Genomic DNA, 16,032 nt, shown 5'->3' on the forward strand with positions numbered 1-16,032 from the left:
TCCTGGTGGTTTTTCCCTGGTGGTTTTTCTTTCCTGGTGGTTTTTCCTGGTGGTTTTTCTTTCCTGCTGGTTTTCCTGGTGGGTTTTCCTGGTGGTTTTTCCTGGTGGTTTTTCTTTCCTGGTGGTTTTTCCTGGTGGTTTTTCCTGGTGGTTTTTCCTGGTGGTTTTTCTTTCCTGGTGGTTTTTCTTTCCTGGTGGTTTTTCTTTCCTGGTGGTTTTTCTTTCCTGGTGGTTTTTACCCGGTGGTTTTTCTTTCCTGGTGGTTTTTCTTTCCTGGTGGTTTTTCTTTCCTGGTGGTTTTTCTTTCCTGGTGGTTTTTCTTTCCTGGTGGTTTTTCTTTCCTGGTGGTTTTCCCTGGTGGTTTTTCTTTCCTGGTGGTTTTTCTTTCCTGGTGGTTTTTCTTTCCCGGTGGTTTTCCTGGTGGTTTTTCCTTACTAGTGGTTTTTCCTGGTGGTTTTTCCCCGGTGGTTTTCCCTGGTGGTTTTTCCCTGGTGGTTTTTCCTTACTAGTGGTTTTTCCCTGGTGGTTTTTCCCGGTGGTTTTTCCCCGGTGGTTTTCCCTGGTGGTTTTTCCTGGTGGGTTTTCCTGGTGGTTTTTCCTGGTGGTTTTTCCTGGTGGTTTTTCTTTCCTGGTGGTTTTTCCCGGTGGTTTTTCCTGGTGTTTTTTCCCCGGTGGTTTTTTCCCCGGTGGTTTTTACCCGGTGGTTTTTTCCCGGTGGTTTTCCCCGGTGGTTTTTACCCGGTGGTTTTTCTTTCCTGGTGGTTTTTCTTTCCTGGTGGTTTTTCTTTCCTGGTGGTTTTTCTTTCCTGGTGGTTTTTCTTTCCTGGTGGTTTTTCCTGGTGGTTTTTCCCTGGTGGTTTTTCTTTCCTGGTGGTTTTTCTTTCCTGGTGGTTTTTCTTTCCCGGTGGTTTTCCTGGTGGTTTTTCCTTACTAGTGGTTTTTCCTGGTGGTTTTTACCTGGTGGTTTTTCCTGGTGGTTTTTCTTTCCTGGTGGTTTTCCTGCTGTTTTTCCTGGTGGTTTGTCTTTCCTGGTGTTTTCCCGGTGGTTTTTCCTGGTGGTTTTTCCTGGTGGTTTTTCCTTACTAGTGGTTTTTCCTGGTGGTTTTTCTTTCCTGCTGGTTTTCCTGGTGGGTTTTCCTGGTGGTTTTTCCTGGTGTTTTCCCTGGTGGTTTTCCTGCCTCCACCTCCTCCACAACATTTCCATCTTACCGTATTTTCGCGACCATAAGGCGCACATTTTTTTTTTTTTTTTTTTTTTTTTAATGTGCCGGGCGCCTTAAGAAACGGTGCGCCGTGTCTATTACCTGAATTACGGTAATGTAAGGCCGGCCACCATGAGAACGGTAAAAAGAGAAGGGGGCGGGTGAAACCCCCGTGAGTTGGGACGTGAATGAGACTCCACTGAGCTGTTTAATGCGAAACAGATGATGAAAACTTTTAAGGATTTGCTTGATGTGTAAAGTTAAATAAAATACAATCAAACTAAGTTTTGCTCCAGCTATATTTTTAAATAAGCACACTTGTTCTGCAGCGCGTGTGTGTTTTGCATGTCAGGAACCGAGGAAGCACCTGCCGTGGGTTTGCGGGGTCCGATCGCCGCATCCCGGGGCAGATCCAGCTGAAATGCCGGTGGTCTTTCCCCGGGAGTCCCTGCTACCAGTCCATGTGGGTTCCTCCGGTCCCGGCCGGTCGGAACCGGTCACTTTCCCCGGTTAAAGCCGCGGCTGCAGCCGACTGCAGCCGACGATCGACCTGGTTCCTGGCCGCTTTGCGAGCAGAGATTTCTGGGGTCTGTCTCAGGTCTGATCAGCTTCACCCTCCGAGATTTACAGCCAAATCTGTCGGTTACAAACCCGGTACCGGATCTCGACATGCGCGGGTGTGTATTCGCGGCGCGAAACACACACATACTTATTTATGTGGCGCTTGCCTTTCCACACAGTGCGCCATATGGTCGTGAAAATACGGTAGTTTCCGTGAAATTTAGTGCCACGGTGGCTCGACACGTCTCATTCAACCTGACACAGCAGGAACAGACTGCAGGTGGCGCTGCACATGCTCAGTAGGATCATTTATATGCAAATACAGACATGAACTACTTTGCATTGTCCATTCATGGTAGAAAGTGGGCGTGTAGAGGGCGGGGTATGAGGAGAATTCACCTTCATCCTTCCAGCTGGACTGTGATTTATAAAGAGAACATTGTGTGCACGCGGTTTTATGAATCGGGATTTTTTTGTGCGCACGCCATTTTCGGATTTTGAGCACACGTGGGCTTTTAGTTTGAATCCTACACACACTGTTATAAATGAGGCCCCTGGTCCAGGACCCCGTCAGTCATGTGACCTCTGACCTGATCTCTGGTTAGCATAAGCTAGGCTAGCCAGGATAAAATACCTAAAGGATTGACAGGAGGGGGGCGTGTCCCGGTACGGTAGCAGCTAACGTAGCAGCTAACGTAGCAGCTAACGTAGCAGCTACGGTAGCTACAGCTAGCAGCTACGCGGCGCTGAGCGGTTTACGAGGGTCGGACCACATTCTGGGTTCTGGATCTCCGGCCCGGTTTCTCGTCTCCAGAACCCGGTAGAACTCACCGGCAGGTCTCTTGCGGGCCGAGCTGGTTCTGGTCTGGAACAGCAGCGGAGACCGGGTCAGCGCCAGAATCCCGCTGGCCGTCACGGGCCTCCGGGCCTTGCAGGGGGGCGGAGTCACAGCTGGAAACAGAGATCACTGGCATCAGGTACTGACCCGTACGGGACCCGTACGGACCCATACGGACCCGTACGGACCCGTACGGACCCGTACGGACCCGTACGGACCCGTACGGACCCGTACGGACCCTTCAGGACCAGTACGGACCCTTCAGGACCAGTACGGACCCGTGATGGGCGGTATGGACTAAAAAATGTATCACGATAATTTCTGTAATTTATCCCGATAACGATAAAAATGATGATAAAAAAATACCAATTCAACTCCATCTTTGTAAATATAAATCTATCTCTCTCTCAGATCCACCATGTTTGTTACACAAAAACCTCATCAACGGGAATTTATCTTTCTTTCTTTCCCTTTTCTTTCTTTCCCTTTTCTTTCTTTCCCTTTTCTTTCTTTCCCTTTTCTTTCTTTCCTTCCTTCCTTCCTTCCTTCCTTCCTTCCTTCCTTCCTTCCTTCCTTCCTTCCTTCCTTCCTTCCTTCCTTCCTTCCTTCCTTCCTTCCTTCCTTCCTTCCTTCCTTCCTTCCTTCCTTCCTTCCTTCCTTCCTTCTTTCTTTCTTTCCCTTTTCTTCTTTCTTTCTTTCTTTCTTTCCCTTTTCTTCTTTCTTTCTTTCTTTCTTTCCCTTTTCTTCTTTCTTTCCCTTTTCTCCTTTCTTTCTTTCCCTTTTCTTCTTTCTTTCCCTTTTCTCCTTTCTTTCTTTCTTTCTTTCTTTCCCTTTTCTCCTTTCTTTCTTTCTTTCTTTCTTTCTTTCTTTCCCTTTTCTTCTTTCTTTCTCAACATTGACATTTTTCTCGCATTGCATAATGAAAAAAAAATCTAAAATATTCTTCAGAAATATTCCTTCCTTCCTTCCTTCCTTCCTTCCTTCCTTCCTTCCTTCCTTCCTTCCTTCCTTCCTTCCTTCCTTCCTTCCTTCCTTCCTTCCTTCCTTCCTTCCTTCCTTCCTTCCTTCCTTCCTTCCTTCCTTCCTTCCTTCCTTCCTTCCTTAAATCGGTTTTACACAAAAACTTCATCAACTGGAATTTATAATTTTTACCGTGAGATACAAATTCTTACCGTGGGGAATTATTTTGGCGGTTTATCGTGAACGGTAAAATATCAAACATTCCTAATACGGACCCGTACGGACCCGTCATCATTTGAGCGTTTAGGAAGCTAACACTTACTGGACTTGGGGCCGGTCTGGCAGAACCGGACCGGGTCGTCCCCCAGGGCCTCCATCCAGTCCAGGTCCTGCAGCGGGGAACCCGGGTCCGGCTGGTCCGGGTCCTGCAGGCGGCCCACGCCGAGCTCCGCCTCCTCCAGCAGTAGCTCCGCCCTCGGCCCGCGCTCCTTACCCACAATGCCCCTCACCGCCCTCTTCCTGCGCGGCCAGCTGTTGAGGCCGTCCGGCGGCGTCACGGGCCCCGGGTCGGGGGTCGGGACCGGGGACGCCGTGGGGGCCGCGTGGCGCGTGGGGGTGTAGGACTGGCAGATGTACGTCTGCACGCCGCCGCCGCCGGGCCCGGGCGCCGCCTTGGCCGGGGTCACGTGGGCGCAGACGGACGGGGAGACACAGCCAGAGTCCCTGGGCCGGGGTACCAGGGCCGCGGGGGGTTCTGGGCGGGGTTTCTCCGGGGGGCCGTCCTCCGGGGGGCCGTCCCGGCCAACCAGGGAGTCCGTGCGCTTGATCTTGAGTTTGGGGATTCCTGAGCTTTGCATCTCCATCTCCACCTGAAATGTATAGATTATACATTATATTTTGTAGTCTTACAAAAACATGTGTAAAATACTCATTTTTTGTGGTATTGTTATCAGATTTGAACTTGCACTAGATAAAGCTTCAGGCTGTGTCTCAGTGTGTTTTAAAAGCAATAAGTCACAGATTCATCTGCAACATCTGATTACAAAACTAATAAAAACCTTCTATTTCAGTGTTTAAACTGAGATTACTGAATTATAGTTACAGTTACAGTTACAGATTCTGACAGTTGGGGGAAAAACTTCAGAGTGTTTCCTTTCAAAAGAACCAGAACCTTCTCTGAACTTCACACGGTTCAAGAACAGCTTTACATTTACTTTGGGTAGAACTTGGATAGGAGTTTTGGGCGATTTTTACAGGAATGTGAACAGGCTAAACTAACTACCGTATTGCCCCGATTATAAGACGACCCTGATTATAAGACGACCCTCTTTTTCAAGACTCAAGTTTGAAAAAATACTTTTTTAACACCAAATTCAAATTTTCATATAGAAAATAATGACAGTACATCTGAAACAAATGATTATAACAATATATTCGAGAGAAAAAGCCTGTTATTTTGCATCATAACTTCTCCTCAGCTGCCGGTTCACCTGCCGATCTTCCACACAGTTTTCTCCAGATTGTCGCTATGTTTCTCCACTTTCTTCCACTATCTCTTCTCTTATTTTCCTCTCTTTTTTTTCTTTCTTATACTATTTTTTATTTTTCTTCTTTGTGCTACCGCTATTTTTATTTTTCTTCTTCGTGACATGGGTTCGCTTTGGCCTGGGGAGTTAAATTCAGCATTCACTTTAAAGATATCTGGCTCCATCTAGTGGTGTGAATGGGTATAACGTCTAGACCCCGAATGTAAGACGACCCTCTTTTTCAGTCTTTATTCAATGCAAAAAACACCGTCTGATATTCGGGCCAATACGGTAACTAACCTGGTAGGTGAGGGCGGCCCCGGCGGCGGCCCCGCCGGGCCGGGGACCCCGGGGGGTGGAGACCCGCGGGGAGTCGTAGCCCAGGCGGGCCGCCGCCTCCCTCTGCTGGCGGTCGGGGGTCTGGCGGAAGCCGTAGGTCCGTCCGGCGGCGCCGCGGGTGGGCGTGACCCGGGTGGGCGAGCGCGTCTCGGACCACGAGGGCTTCCTGGAGAAGCTGATGTTCATGGTCAAGCCGCCGCTGAAGCGCGTCTTCACCACGGCGGCGTCCACGATGTCCAGACTGTCGTCCTCCGTGCTGGCGGAGCGGTCCTGCGAGGACTCGCCGGTCTGGGACCCGGTCTGGACACTGGAGTCCGTCTCGGAGGGGGACGAGGCCTCGCCCTGGACCTCGCCCTGGTCAGGTCCAAAGCTCTTTCCCTCACCGGACCTGGTTGCCTCCAGAACCCCCTTCTCTGGGGTCAGCAGGGCGCGTGGGATCCTCATCAGGTTCACCTGAGGGTCCATGTGTCCAGGACTGGGGGTCCTCACGGGTCCTGGAGAACTGAGGGGGGCGGCGCTAGGGGACTCCGGCACCTTGAAGGTTCCACCGGCCTCCACTGGTCTCCACCTCTTGGGAGACGGGGACCAGGTCACGCTCTTCTTGGGGGTCTTGGAAACTGGACTGCTAAGACCTGATCCAGAAGAGGGGTCGGGCTGCACCGGAGCCTTGAGGGGACTCCGGAGGATCCCCCTCAGGGGACTCTTCAGGGGGGTCTTCAGGGGACTCTTCTGGGGGGTTTTCAGGGGGGTCCTCAGGGGACTCCGGAGGATCCCCCTCAGGGGACTCTCCAGGGGCGTCTTCAGGGGGGTCTTCAGGGGGGTTTTCAGGGGGGTCTTCAGGGGGGTGTGTTTTCTGGGGGGCGTCTCCGGGATTTTGTTTGGACTCTGGAACAAAGACAACAAGTAAATCGTCACATTTGAGGAGAAACACAAGGAAGTAAAAACCTAAGAAGCATCCTGGTGCAGCATCCTCTGCCAGTGGCGAAGAGCATCTCTGAATGCAAAACACCGGATCCTGCAGTGTGGGAGTGAGGGGGGCAGGGTAACGGCCCCTTTTGGGCGGGGGAGAAGGTTCGTCCCTCAAGACTCCTCTCCCTGGCCCTGTCCCTTCTCAACCTTTCCCCGACCCTGCACCCCAACCTGGGACTTGATGATTGGGCCGGAGCTTCGGGAGCTGCGTGCTGGCCTGCGGTCCCCACCCCTGGTCATCCTGCTGCTGCTTCCACCTGCCTGCTGTGCTGCTGCCGTCCCTGACCCCCCAGTCTGGCCCTCGGCAGGAGGGGCAGACGGGACTGGGTATGGGTCTCTGGAAAGCGTCTAGAGACAACTTTTGTTGTATTAGACGCTATATAAATACAATTGAATTGAATTGAACTAAGAAGTGAGATGTGTCGATGTTTGGGACCCTGCAACTGCAACCCGATTGGAAAATACTTTGATTTTGGTACGTGTGCCTGACGTCATTGCGTCACGCCGATATTTCCGTCAACACCTAAGAATCAGAATCAGAAAGCCTTTATTGTCACTGGGCTGGCGTCCCAGCACCGTGAAATTTGGACCAGTACAACCCATCAAGACACAGACAAAACAAATAACAACATGAGACATGAGTCAACTGGCGCTTAAATCAGATCAGAGAAAGGATGACACTGGGGATGGGGGAGGGGAAAAAAACAGGTCCACAGGTGTTCCTGGGAGAGGGGAGGGTTAGTGGGGGGCCACTTGTTTACATTCCACCAGGGAGATTGTGACCAGAGCAGTCGGCCAAAACCGCCCTGTCAAGGTCAGATTATAGAATCAACAATTATATTAAAGAACAGACAGACTCAGAAAATTTCCGTCTGCCTTCAGCCTCTGGTTCATCAATGGCGACTCCGAACAGACGAATTTGTGATCAATTCCCGCCAAGCCGAGCTTTCAGCTTCTCCAAGGTCTTATCCATCTTGCCAATGAGCTCAAAGACGCCGCCAGCCTGCGATTCTGTTCAAGAATCACATCCAGCTTACGGCTTTGCTCTCCCAGCGTTAAAGTCTGAGTGTTAGTCGCAGAGTTGATTCCCTCAGCCACGTCCGGCAGCTCGGAAAGGGCCAAAACAGCTGTCGACGACTTACGCGTTTGTCGGTACAGCCCTGACCCTTCCAGGGAAAGGTCAGGAAGAAGAGGATGATGACAACGAGATCCCTACCCCTGTTGACATGCGAAACAATGCTCCGCAAAGAGAGAAAGACATTTGGCTAAATGAAGGTGCTACTGTAACTTCAGAAGGCCTCTGTGTGGTGCGAAGCAAACCAGTGCTTCCAAGGAATCTGTTCCCCCTGGTGGCTAAGTTGAGCCATGTGAAGTCCCATGTCTCAACAGGAGGGAGGCAGGGTATGGTACATCACCAGGACTAAATACTAAATACCTTTTAAACATTTTTTTGTAGGAGCTGTCGACATGTTGCAGGCACAACACGCAAGGCAATATGAGACCTAAAAGAGGTCAGTGTCCCCAAGGGACCTATCCATTTGAAGTTTTGGATTTGGATTTAATTGAGCTGTCCAGAAGTGGGCAATACTTGGAGTGAACGAATGGCACTGTTAAGCTAAGGCTCAGAAAAACCATGGAAGAAACTGGAAAACCATGACCTGATTGCCGGCCATTAGTTGAAATGTACATGAGAATCGTCACGCCCTTTGGGTGGTGCATGGTCACCCGTTCCAACTCCCCTCTATGGGACGGAGAACCATGACAAGAGAAAACCGAAGAGGCAGATCCACTCTTGATGTGGATGAGCAAATTGTTTGCTGGAAAAATGTTCAAAGTTCTTGTGAGCTGCTGCTTTTTTCTCTCTCTGTCCTACGCAGGAACTGCTGAAACTGGGTGACCAGATCCTGATTCGAGTGGTGAAAGGTCATCACCCCGTCAGGTGGGCCCTGTTGCTTTCCAGATTGCGACACCGACAGCAGTAAAGGCTGCTGAACTATCTACGTGGGTTCACCAGTTACAGTGCAAGCTAGTAGAAAACTTTCCAGACCCCGAGTAGGCCGGAAGTCGGACGGTATCAAAACCCTTGTCCGCTGAAGAACTCATCTGACGCCTACTCACCAGCCACGGGCCTGAAGAAGACGACTAGCCCAAACTGACTGCTACAACAAGCTGTGGAGGAGTCCGAGAGATGGAAGAAATTTTTCCACTAATGAGTCATGCTGACATGTTAGGAATTGTTCCTCAAACTCTTCACTTACATTGCTGTTGTAATTTAGGAACACTGCCGTATGTTCATCCCTGATGAATGTGGTGCTGAATGTTACCAAAGCTATAGCCGAATTACGTCAGTTGGCCAAAGTCGTGTCAGAAGACAGACGCTCAGCAGGTACCACTTTTGGGTCCTGGCTGACTTCCGACCCCTGGACTGACGTAATGGCTAAAATTATGTTTCTGTTCATACTGTTCTGTGTTTTCACTACCTGTGTCATTCCGTGTCTAAGTGCATTGGTCCAAAGAACCATCCAACTTCCTTAGTCCAGTATTCTACTCTAACCGATGAGAAGGATGATTATGACGACACTGGAGTGTCTCATCATGTTTACTGTGAAGTTTCATAAGAACAACAGGAGGGAATTGTGAGGTTAATCAACCTTTTGAACTAGTTTATCCTTATGAAACCATCACATGCTTTGTTAACAGCTGTCCCATTGTCTTTGGGGTTAACTAAAGGTTAGCTGGACGCATCTGTTCAGACTTACCGTTTTGTCCGGAAGGGGCCCCATTGACCCAGTGACCTTTGAAAACTTAAGCTTCTGCATACCACAGATTGGTTACTCTTTAACTGAAAATGTCACATGTGTGACCTTTTAACCCCGATGTCTGTTCCTCCGTATGTTTCCTCCTATTGTCCACTGTCTACTATTGGCTGTCTTTATATGGTCATTTTCTGTCAAATTCTCAATAAAAAGCTGATGCAGAGGATGCATTTCTTCGAGAGCATCCATAGAGAGCCACGTTGCTCTGCAAAGCTCCGACTTTGCTTCCCTTTCTGCAGAAAGCGCCTTAAAAATAATTTCTAACAGTCTCTGTGTCTTTCCTCATTATGAATTTATGTAATGTTGATTTGGGACCCAACATTACCTCAAAGACGCTGGAGTCGGTGGACGGTCTCCTGCTGGCCCTGCTGGTCCTGCCGGTCCCCCCAGGCTGGTTGGAGGGACGTACGGGAGAATCAGCAGCTCCGAACAGTAGACGCATGGGAGACCAGGGCGCTTTAGCGTCACGGGGTCTGAGATGTCTGGGTCCGAGCTGGGGGAGCTGCGAGGAGGACGGGGCCCGGTCCAGGAGCTGCGAGGAGGACGGGGCCCGGTCCAGGAGCTGCGAGGAGGACGGGGCCCGGTCCAGGAGCTGCGAGGAGGACGGGGCCCGGTCCAGGAGCTGCGAGGAGGACGGGGCCCGGTCCAGGAGCTGCGAGGAGGACGGGGCCCGGTCCAGGAGCTGGGAGGAGGACAGGGCCCGGTCCAGGTTGCGGGACCGGCCCTGAGAGCTGGAGTAGAAGGTGTGTCTTCGGGAAACCGGCCTGACCCGTGGGCTCCGCCGCAGGTCTGAGGAGCAGAGAAGACCGATTGTTCAGAGCTGGACCCGACTACACGGTTCTGCAGTGGCGTCAATTCAGTGGAAGCTAAGGTATGGCAAGGTTACGAGTCACAGAATTCTACTAGAGTATCAATCAACACATCCAGCAAATACTCATCACAGAAGTTTATGTAGCTGATCTTTGTGGTCATGAAAACTGGAACATTTTCAAATGCAGTCTCGCTCACTGCAAAAACTCTACATCTTACCAGGAATATTTGTCTTATTTCTAGTTAAAATGTCTCATTTTTAGTCAAAAAATCTCATTACACTTAAAACAAGAGTCATTACCAGAAAAATAACTTGTTATTTGAACATTTTCACCTGTTTCAAGTAAATTTTCACTTGAAATAAGTAGAAAGATTTATCTTCTCATTACAAGCAAAAAAATCTTGTTCCACTGGCAGATTTTTCTACTAATTTTAAGTGAAAATTTACTTGAAACAGGTGAAAATGGTTGTTTTTGAGTCTTGTCTTAAACGTAATGAGATTTTTTTTATTAAAAATTTGATATTGTAACTAGAAATAAGACAAATATTCTTGTTAAGATTTTGAGTTTTTGCAGTGTAAAATAACTAGTGAAATCATGTTGTTCTGATTTGTATTTGTAGTTATTCTATATGTATTAAGTAATATAATAATCAATACAAATGGACCCAGAGTAATTCCATAAATGTATTTAAAAACCAAACATTTACATTTCCCCCTTTAGCCGAGGTGACGGCTGCCGGACCTTCATACCCGACTGACGCCCCTGCGGTTTTGTATTCTGTCTTTTAACCTTGTGATTTTATTTGTTTTGATGTGGCCAGGTCTCCCTGGTGAAAGATCCTTGATCTCAATGGGCCGTTACCTGGTTAAATAAAGGTTAAATAAGAAGAATTACCTGCAGGTTTCAGCGGAGATTCCTCCACCACCGACCCCTCGCTGGCCTCGGCCGACCTGTGGAGACAGCTCGGTTAGTACCGGTTAGAACCGGCGGTTCTGGTCCTCATGTGACCCGTTTCCACCACACAGTCTGACTCGGTTCCGTCTCGCTGGTTTTCCAGTGCAGAACCAGAACCACCTCCGTTCTGCAGCTGGTGACGGATTTTCACCCAGTTGGAACTCAGGCCAGAACAGAAGGTCCTAACTGGTCCTAACGGGTCTTTACCGGACCTAGCCGGTCCTAACATTCCTAGCCGGGCCTAGCCGGCCCCTCCTGTCAGCCCTGATCCCAACCGGCCCGGCCCAGCCCCCCGGCCCCCCTGACCCCGGCCCGGTCCCCGGCGGTCCTACCTGCCCAGCTGCTGCCGGTGCCGGAGGCGGCTGGACACCTGTTTGTGCAGCGGCGTCTCGCAGACCTGCTCCGTCAGGAGTTGGTGTCGCTCTGCAACGACACACACGTCAGTCATCAGTCAGGGGTGAAGCCCTGCCCCCGAGTGTGAAGCCCCGCCCCCGGTTGCTAGGGGATACGGGCCCTGCATCCACTCACCTCCGTCCCCAGACCGCTTGCGTTTCTTCATCCGCTCCACGGCCGACACCGACTGGCTCCTCGGCAGCTTCCTCCTCTTGGAGGGAGAAGTCAGTTCCTGGTTGAAGAGGTTCCTCCTCACCCTGGTCACCTCTGGAGGGGGGAGGAGGAGGAGGACGAGGAGGAGGAGGAGGAGGAGGAGGAAGAGGAGGAGGAGGAGGAGGAAGAGGAGGAAGAGGAGGAAGAGGAGGAAGAGGAGGAAGAGGAGGAGGAGGAGGATCAGAATCATACGGATATTTGATTTATGCAATGTTGAAAAAATTGGCAAAATAAATGAAAAACTGCTGAAGAACCATGTTCGGTATTGTTCGGTATTCGGCCAAGTGTTTATTATTATTTTCGGTTTCGGCCACAAATTTTCATTTCGGTGCACCACTATTTAAGAGTGTCTGTTATTTTACTTTTCTTCTCTATTTCTCTTTTCCTCTCCTACTAATCCCCGCACGCACACACACACACACACACACAGACGCTTTTCTCGGTCATAAATTCCCGATCCATTCTGAGCTACCGACGCGCACGCACGCACGCTGATCCAAACATCCCCCTCACGTTGACGCCTCACATACCTGCTTCCTGTTTCTGAGGGGGCGGTTTGGGACCGGGACCTGGACCTGGACCCGGATCCTCCGGCCCAGCAGACTTCAAGGGTTTAGACACCGCAGGTTTAGACTAGAGACAGAAACCAGGACCGAGTTAGAACCCGGAACATCTGAGATGACACAGCAGAACCGTCCCCCGGGTCAGCAGAACCGGCCGGTCTTACCCGGGTCTTCTTGGGGACCTGGATCTGGCGGAAGCTCTGCGACGACTCCGTCATGCTGCGGTGGCGGGTCAACATCCCGGTCCTGCGGAGAGAAACCCGGTTAGAACCCGGACCGAGCCGTCATCGGCCTCCAACCTCAGCAGGGCCGGACCGGACCTTAATCACTTACTTACCGTATCGGCCCGAATATAAGACGACCCCGATTATAAGACGACCCTCTTTTTCAAGACTCAAATTTGAAAAAAGACTTTTTGAACACCAAATTAAATTTTCATACAGAAAATAATTACGGTACATCTGAAACAAATGATTATAACAATATATTGTAGAGAAAAAGCCTGTTGTTTTGCCTCATTCCAACCATCATGTTAAAGTTTGCATCATGACTTCTCCTCAGCTGCCGGTTCCCCTGCCGAACTTCCACCCACTTTTCTAGTTTCTCCACTTCCTGTTATCTCTTCTCTTTTCTTTCTTATACTATTTTTTATTTTTCTTCTTCGTGACAGGGGTTCCTTTGTCCTGGGGAGTTAAGTTCAGCATTCACTTTAAAGATATCTGGCGCCATCTAGCGTTGTGAATTGGTATAACGTCTAGACCTGAATGTAAGACGACCCCCACTTTTTCAGTCTGATTTCAATGCAGAAAACACCGTCTTATATTCGGGCCAATACGGTACTTAATTAACTTTATTTGTTGAATGACTGTACATATTAATAAACACGTGTAAATATTCACGGTTGTAGCCAGTAATTTCCACCATTCGTCCCCAAGAGATATGACATCCATACCAACAAAACACAACATTAAAAGAAACGACTGAGCTAGATAAAAATCATTAAGCAAGAAAACGTGTTACCATTGATAAACCAATAATTAAGTGACCATAAAGTTAAAGTGCTAAGTGCTAGAGTTTGTAAAGTGCTGATGTTATTGCCTTTTCCTGGCTCACACTGACACGTGTTGCTGATATTACTGCACCAGTTAGCATTGTAGCTACATATTTGTTATGTATGGCCCGTTGTTCATTTACAAACATACTAAATGTATGTAATGAGACAGTAACGAGTCACGACAGGACTGTATATCGCCAGCAACACCCTCCTCCCCCAAATAAAAAAGCCCTTACACTAGAAATACAGTTATCAATTAGAGTTTCAATATCAAATTTATTGTAATAGCTCGGGGCTCGGCAACCCGCGGCTCTAGAGCCGCATGCGGCTCTTTAGCGCCGCCCTAGTGGCTCCTGGAGATTTTTCAAAAATGTTTGACCTTTTTTTTCTTCCTTTTTTCCTTATTTTTTCCTTCCTTTTTAATCTTGATATTTCAACTTTTTTCTCGACTTTTTTCTCAACATTTCGACTTTTTTCTCTTGTACTTCAAAATTAATCTCGTCATTTTTATCGAAGTGCATAATGAAAAAAAAAGGTTGCCTTCATTCTAAGGCTTAAACAAGACTTTTTTGCGGCTCCAGACATATTAGTTTTTTGTGTTTTTGGTCCAATATGGATCTAAAACATTTTGGGTTGCGACCGCTGTAATAGCCCAATTAATGTTCACACCTCTGGTTTTCTTCAGCCAGATTTTAGGTTTTGCTTTAAACAAGGGTAAAGTTTTTCATTACTTCGAGAAAAAAGTCGAAATACCAAGATTAATGTTGAAGTACAATCTTGAGAAAAAAGTCGAAATATCGCGAAAAAATTCAAAATGTCGAGAAAAAAATTCGAAATGTCGAGAAAATTGTCAAAATTTCGAGAAAAAAGTCGAAATGTTGAGGAAAAAGTCGAAATGTAGAGATTAATGTTGAAGTACAATCCAGATAAAAAGGTGGACATTTTTTTTTGTTTTTTTTTCTTGAGAAAAAAGTCGAAATATCGAGAAAAAATTTGAAATGTCGAAAATAGTCAAAATTTCGAGAAAAAAGTCGAAATGTTGAGGAAAAAGTCGAAATGTTAAGATCAAAAAGGAAAGGAAAAAGAAAAAAGGAGAAAAAATAGGGAAAAAAAGAAAACAAAAAAGAAGAAAAATAAGGTCAAACATTTCTGAAAAAGCTCCAGGAGCCACTAGGGCGGCGCTAAAGGGCTGCATGCGGCTCTAGAGCCGCGGGTTGCCGAGCCCCGAGCTAGACCATGTAGGGGCAGATACCTCCTCCTGCTGGACTCCCGCAGGTCCTGCAGGCCGTCCTCCGGGGCCGGGCCGGTCCCGGGGGCCGGGGGCCCGGGCGGCCCGGGGGCCGGCGGGGAGACGCTGTCCCGGGCCACCGAGTCGTCGCTGAGGAAGCCCGGGGGCAGAGCGGCCAGCAGCGCCGGCGGCAGGGCGGAGCCCAGGCTGTGGTAGATGTCGGCCAGGACCCTGGGGGCCGCGGCCAGGAACCTGCAGGACGGACACGGGACCGGGACCAGGGATCAGGTTACACAACCATTCACCACGGAAAACACGCTGTAGCCTTCACATACGCGCTCTTTCATTTAGTTTAGTTTATTTATTTAGCAATATAAGACAGATTGAACAAAAAATTAAAAACAATGAAATAATATGCAAGGAAAGGAAGAAGCCTGGTGGATTCTATAGAATCCTTTCCATATATGAATAAAAAACAAAGCTACACAAGGGGGAGTAAAAAAAACACAAAAACAAAAGAAAATGTAACTCAGATTAAATAATAAACACTACAAAGATGAAACAATAAGAAAGTTCTTTAAATGTTTTTTGAATATTGGCAAGGATGGTGATGATTTAAGAGATTTATTGAGTGAATTCCACAAGTGGAAAGATTGATGTTTAATGTTCTACAAAACGGTAAATTAAAATCATCTTTGTGTCTTGTGGCATAAGAATGAATATCAGAATTAACACAAAATAAATTATGAAAAGGAGGAGGAAGATCTTGTATATAATTTTTAAATTTGAACATAAATAAACATGTTTTAAAAATGTTAATTTTATTGACTGATAATAATGAATATTTAATGAAAAGGGGAGCAGACGCTCATACCTGTTTGCATGTGATATCATTCTGAGAAACCTTTTTTGAATGATCAATAATTTATTAATATATGTTGAATGTGTCGAAGCCCAAATGATGTTGCAGTAATTAAGATGAGGGAAGATTAAACTATAATAGAGTTAAAGGAGCCGTCTGTAAGAAATGTCCAAAATTGGTACTGCAGTCACTTTCCAAATATTGTTGAGCGGCGTGTACCCTCCCCCTCCTCCCCCCGACCAGAGGTTGCCAGGTAGACTGACTTGGTGATTGGGAGATAGGTGGAGGGTGGAGCTTCAGAAACAATACTGACTTGGTGATTGGGAGATAGGTGGAGGGTGGAGCTTCAGAAACAATACTGACTTGGTGATTGGGAGATAGGTGGAGGGTGGAGCTTCAGAAACAATACTGACTTGGTGATTGGGAGATAGGTGGAGGGTGGAGCTTCAGAAACAATACTGACTTGGTGATTGGGAGATAGGTGGAGGGTGGAGCTTCAGAAACAATACTGACTTGGTGATTGGGAGATAGGTGGAGGGTGGAGCTTCAGAAACAATACTGACTTGGTGATTGGGAGATAGGTGGAGGGTGGAGCTTCAGAAACAATACTGACTTGGTGATTGGGAGATAGGTGGAGGGTGGAGCTTCAGAAACAATACTGACTTGGTGATTGGGAGATAGGTGGAGGGTGGAGCTTCAGAAACAATACTGACTTGGTGATTGGGAGATAGGTGGAGGGTGG

At 48.1% G+C, this 16,032-nt stretch overlaps 1 protein-coding gene across 1 annotated transcript in view; it reads right to left on the reverse strand.

Moving 5' to 3' along the window:
- Positions 1-16,032, reverse strand: part of ticrr (TopBP1-interacting, checkpoint, and replication regulator) — a 47,579-nt gene that overhangs the window by 3,314 nt on the left and 28,233 nt on the right. The window contains exons 13-22 of the mRNA XM_061720725.1: positions 14,453-14,680; positions 12,311-12,392; positions 12,114-12,216; positions 11,506-11,637; positions 11,310-11,400; positions 10,918-10,973; positions 9,537-10,000; positions 5,388-6,311; positions 3,884-4,430; positions 2,595-2,714 (exon numbers count right to left, since the gene is read on the reverse strand). Coding sequence (XP_061576709.1) covers positions 2,595-2,714; positions 3,884-4,430; positions 5,388-6,311; positions 9,537-10,000; positions 10,918-10,973; positions 11,310-11,400; positions 11,506-11,637; positions 12,114-12,216; positions 12,311-12,392; positions 14,453-14,680 — 2,747 coding nt within the window. The remainder of the gene's footprint in view (positions 1-2,594; positions 2,715-3,883; positions 4,431-5,387; positions 6,312-9,536; positions 10,001-10,917; positions 10,974-11,309; positions 11,401-11,505; positions 11,638-12,113; positions 12,217-12,310; positions 12,393-14,452; positions 14,681-16,032) is intronic.

The sequence above is a fragment of the Cololabis saira genome, chromosome 5, assembly GCF_033807715.1.
Source record: "Cololabis saira isolate AMF1-May2022 chromosome 5, fColSai1.1, whole genome shotgun sequence".
In the NCBI taxonomy this organism is placed as follows: domain Eukaryota; kingdom Metazoa; phylum Chordata; class Actinopteri; order Beloniformes; family Belonidae; genus Cololabis; species Cololabis saira.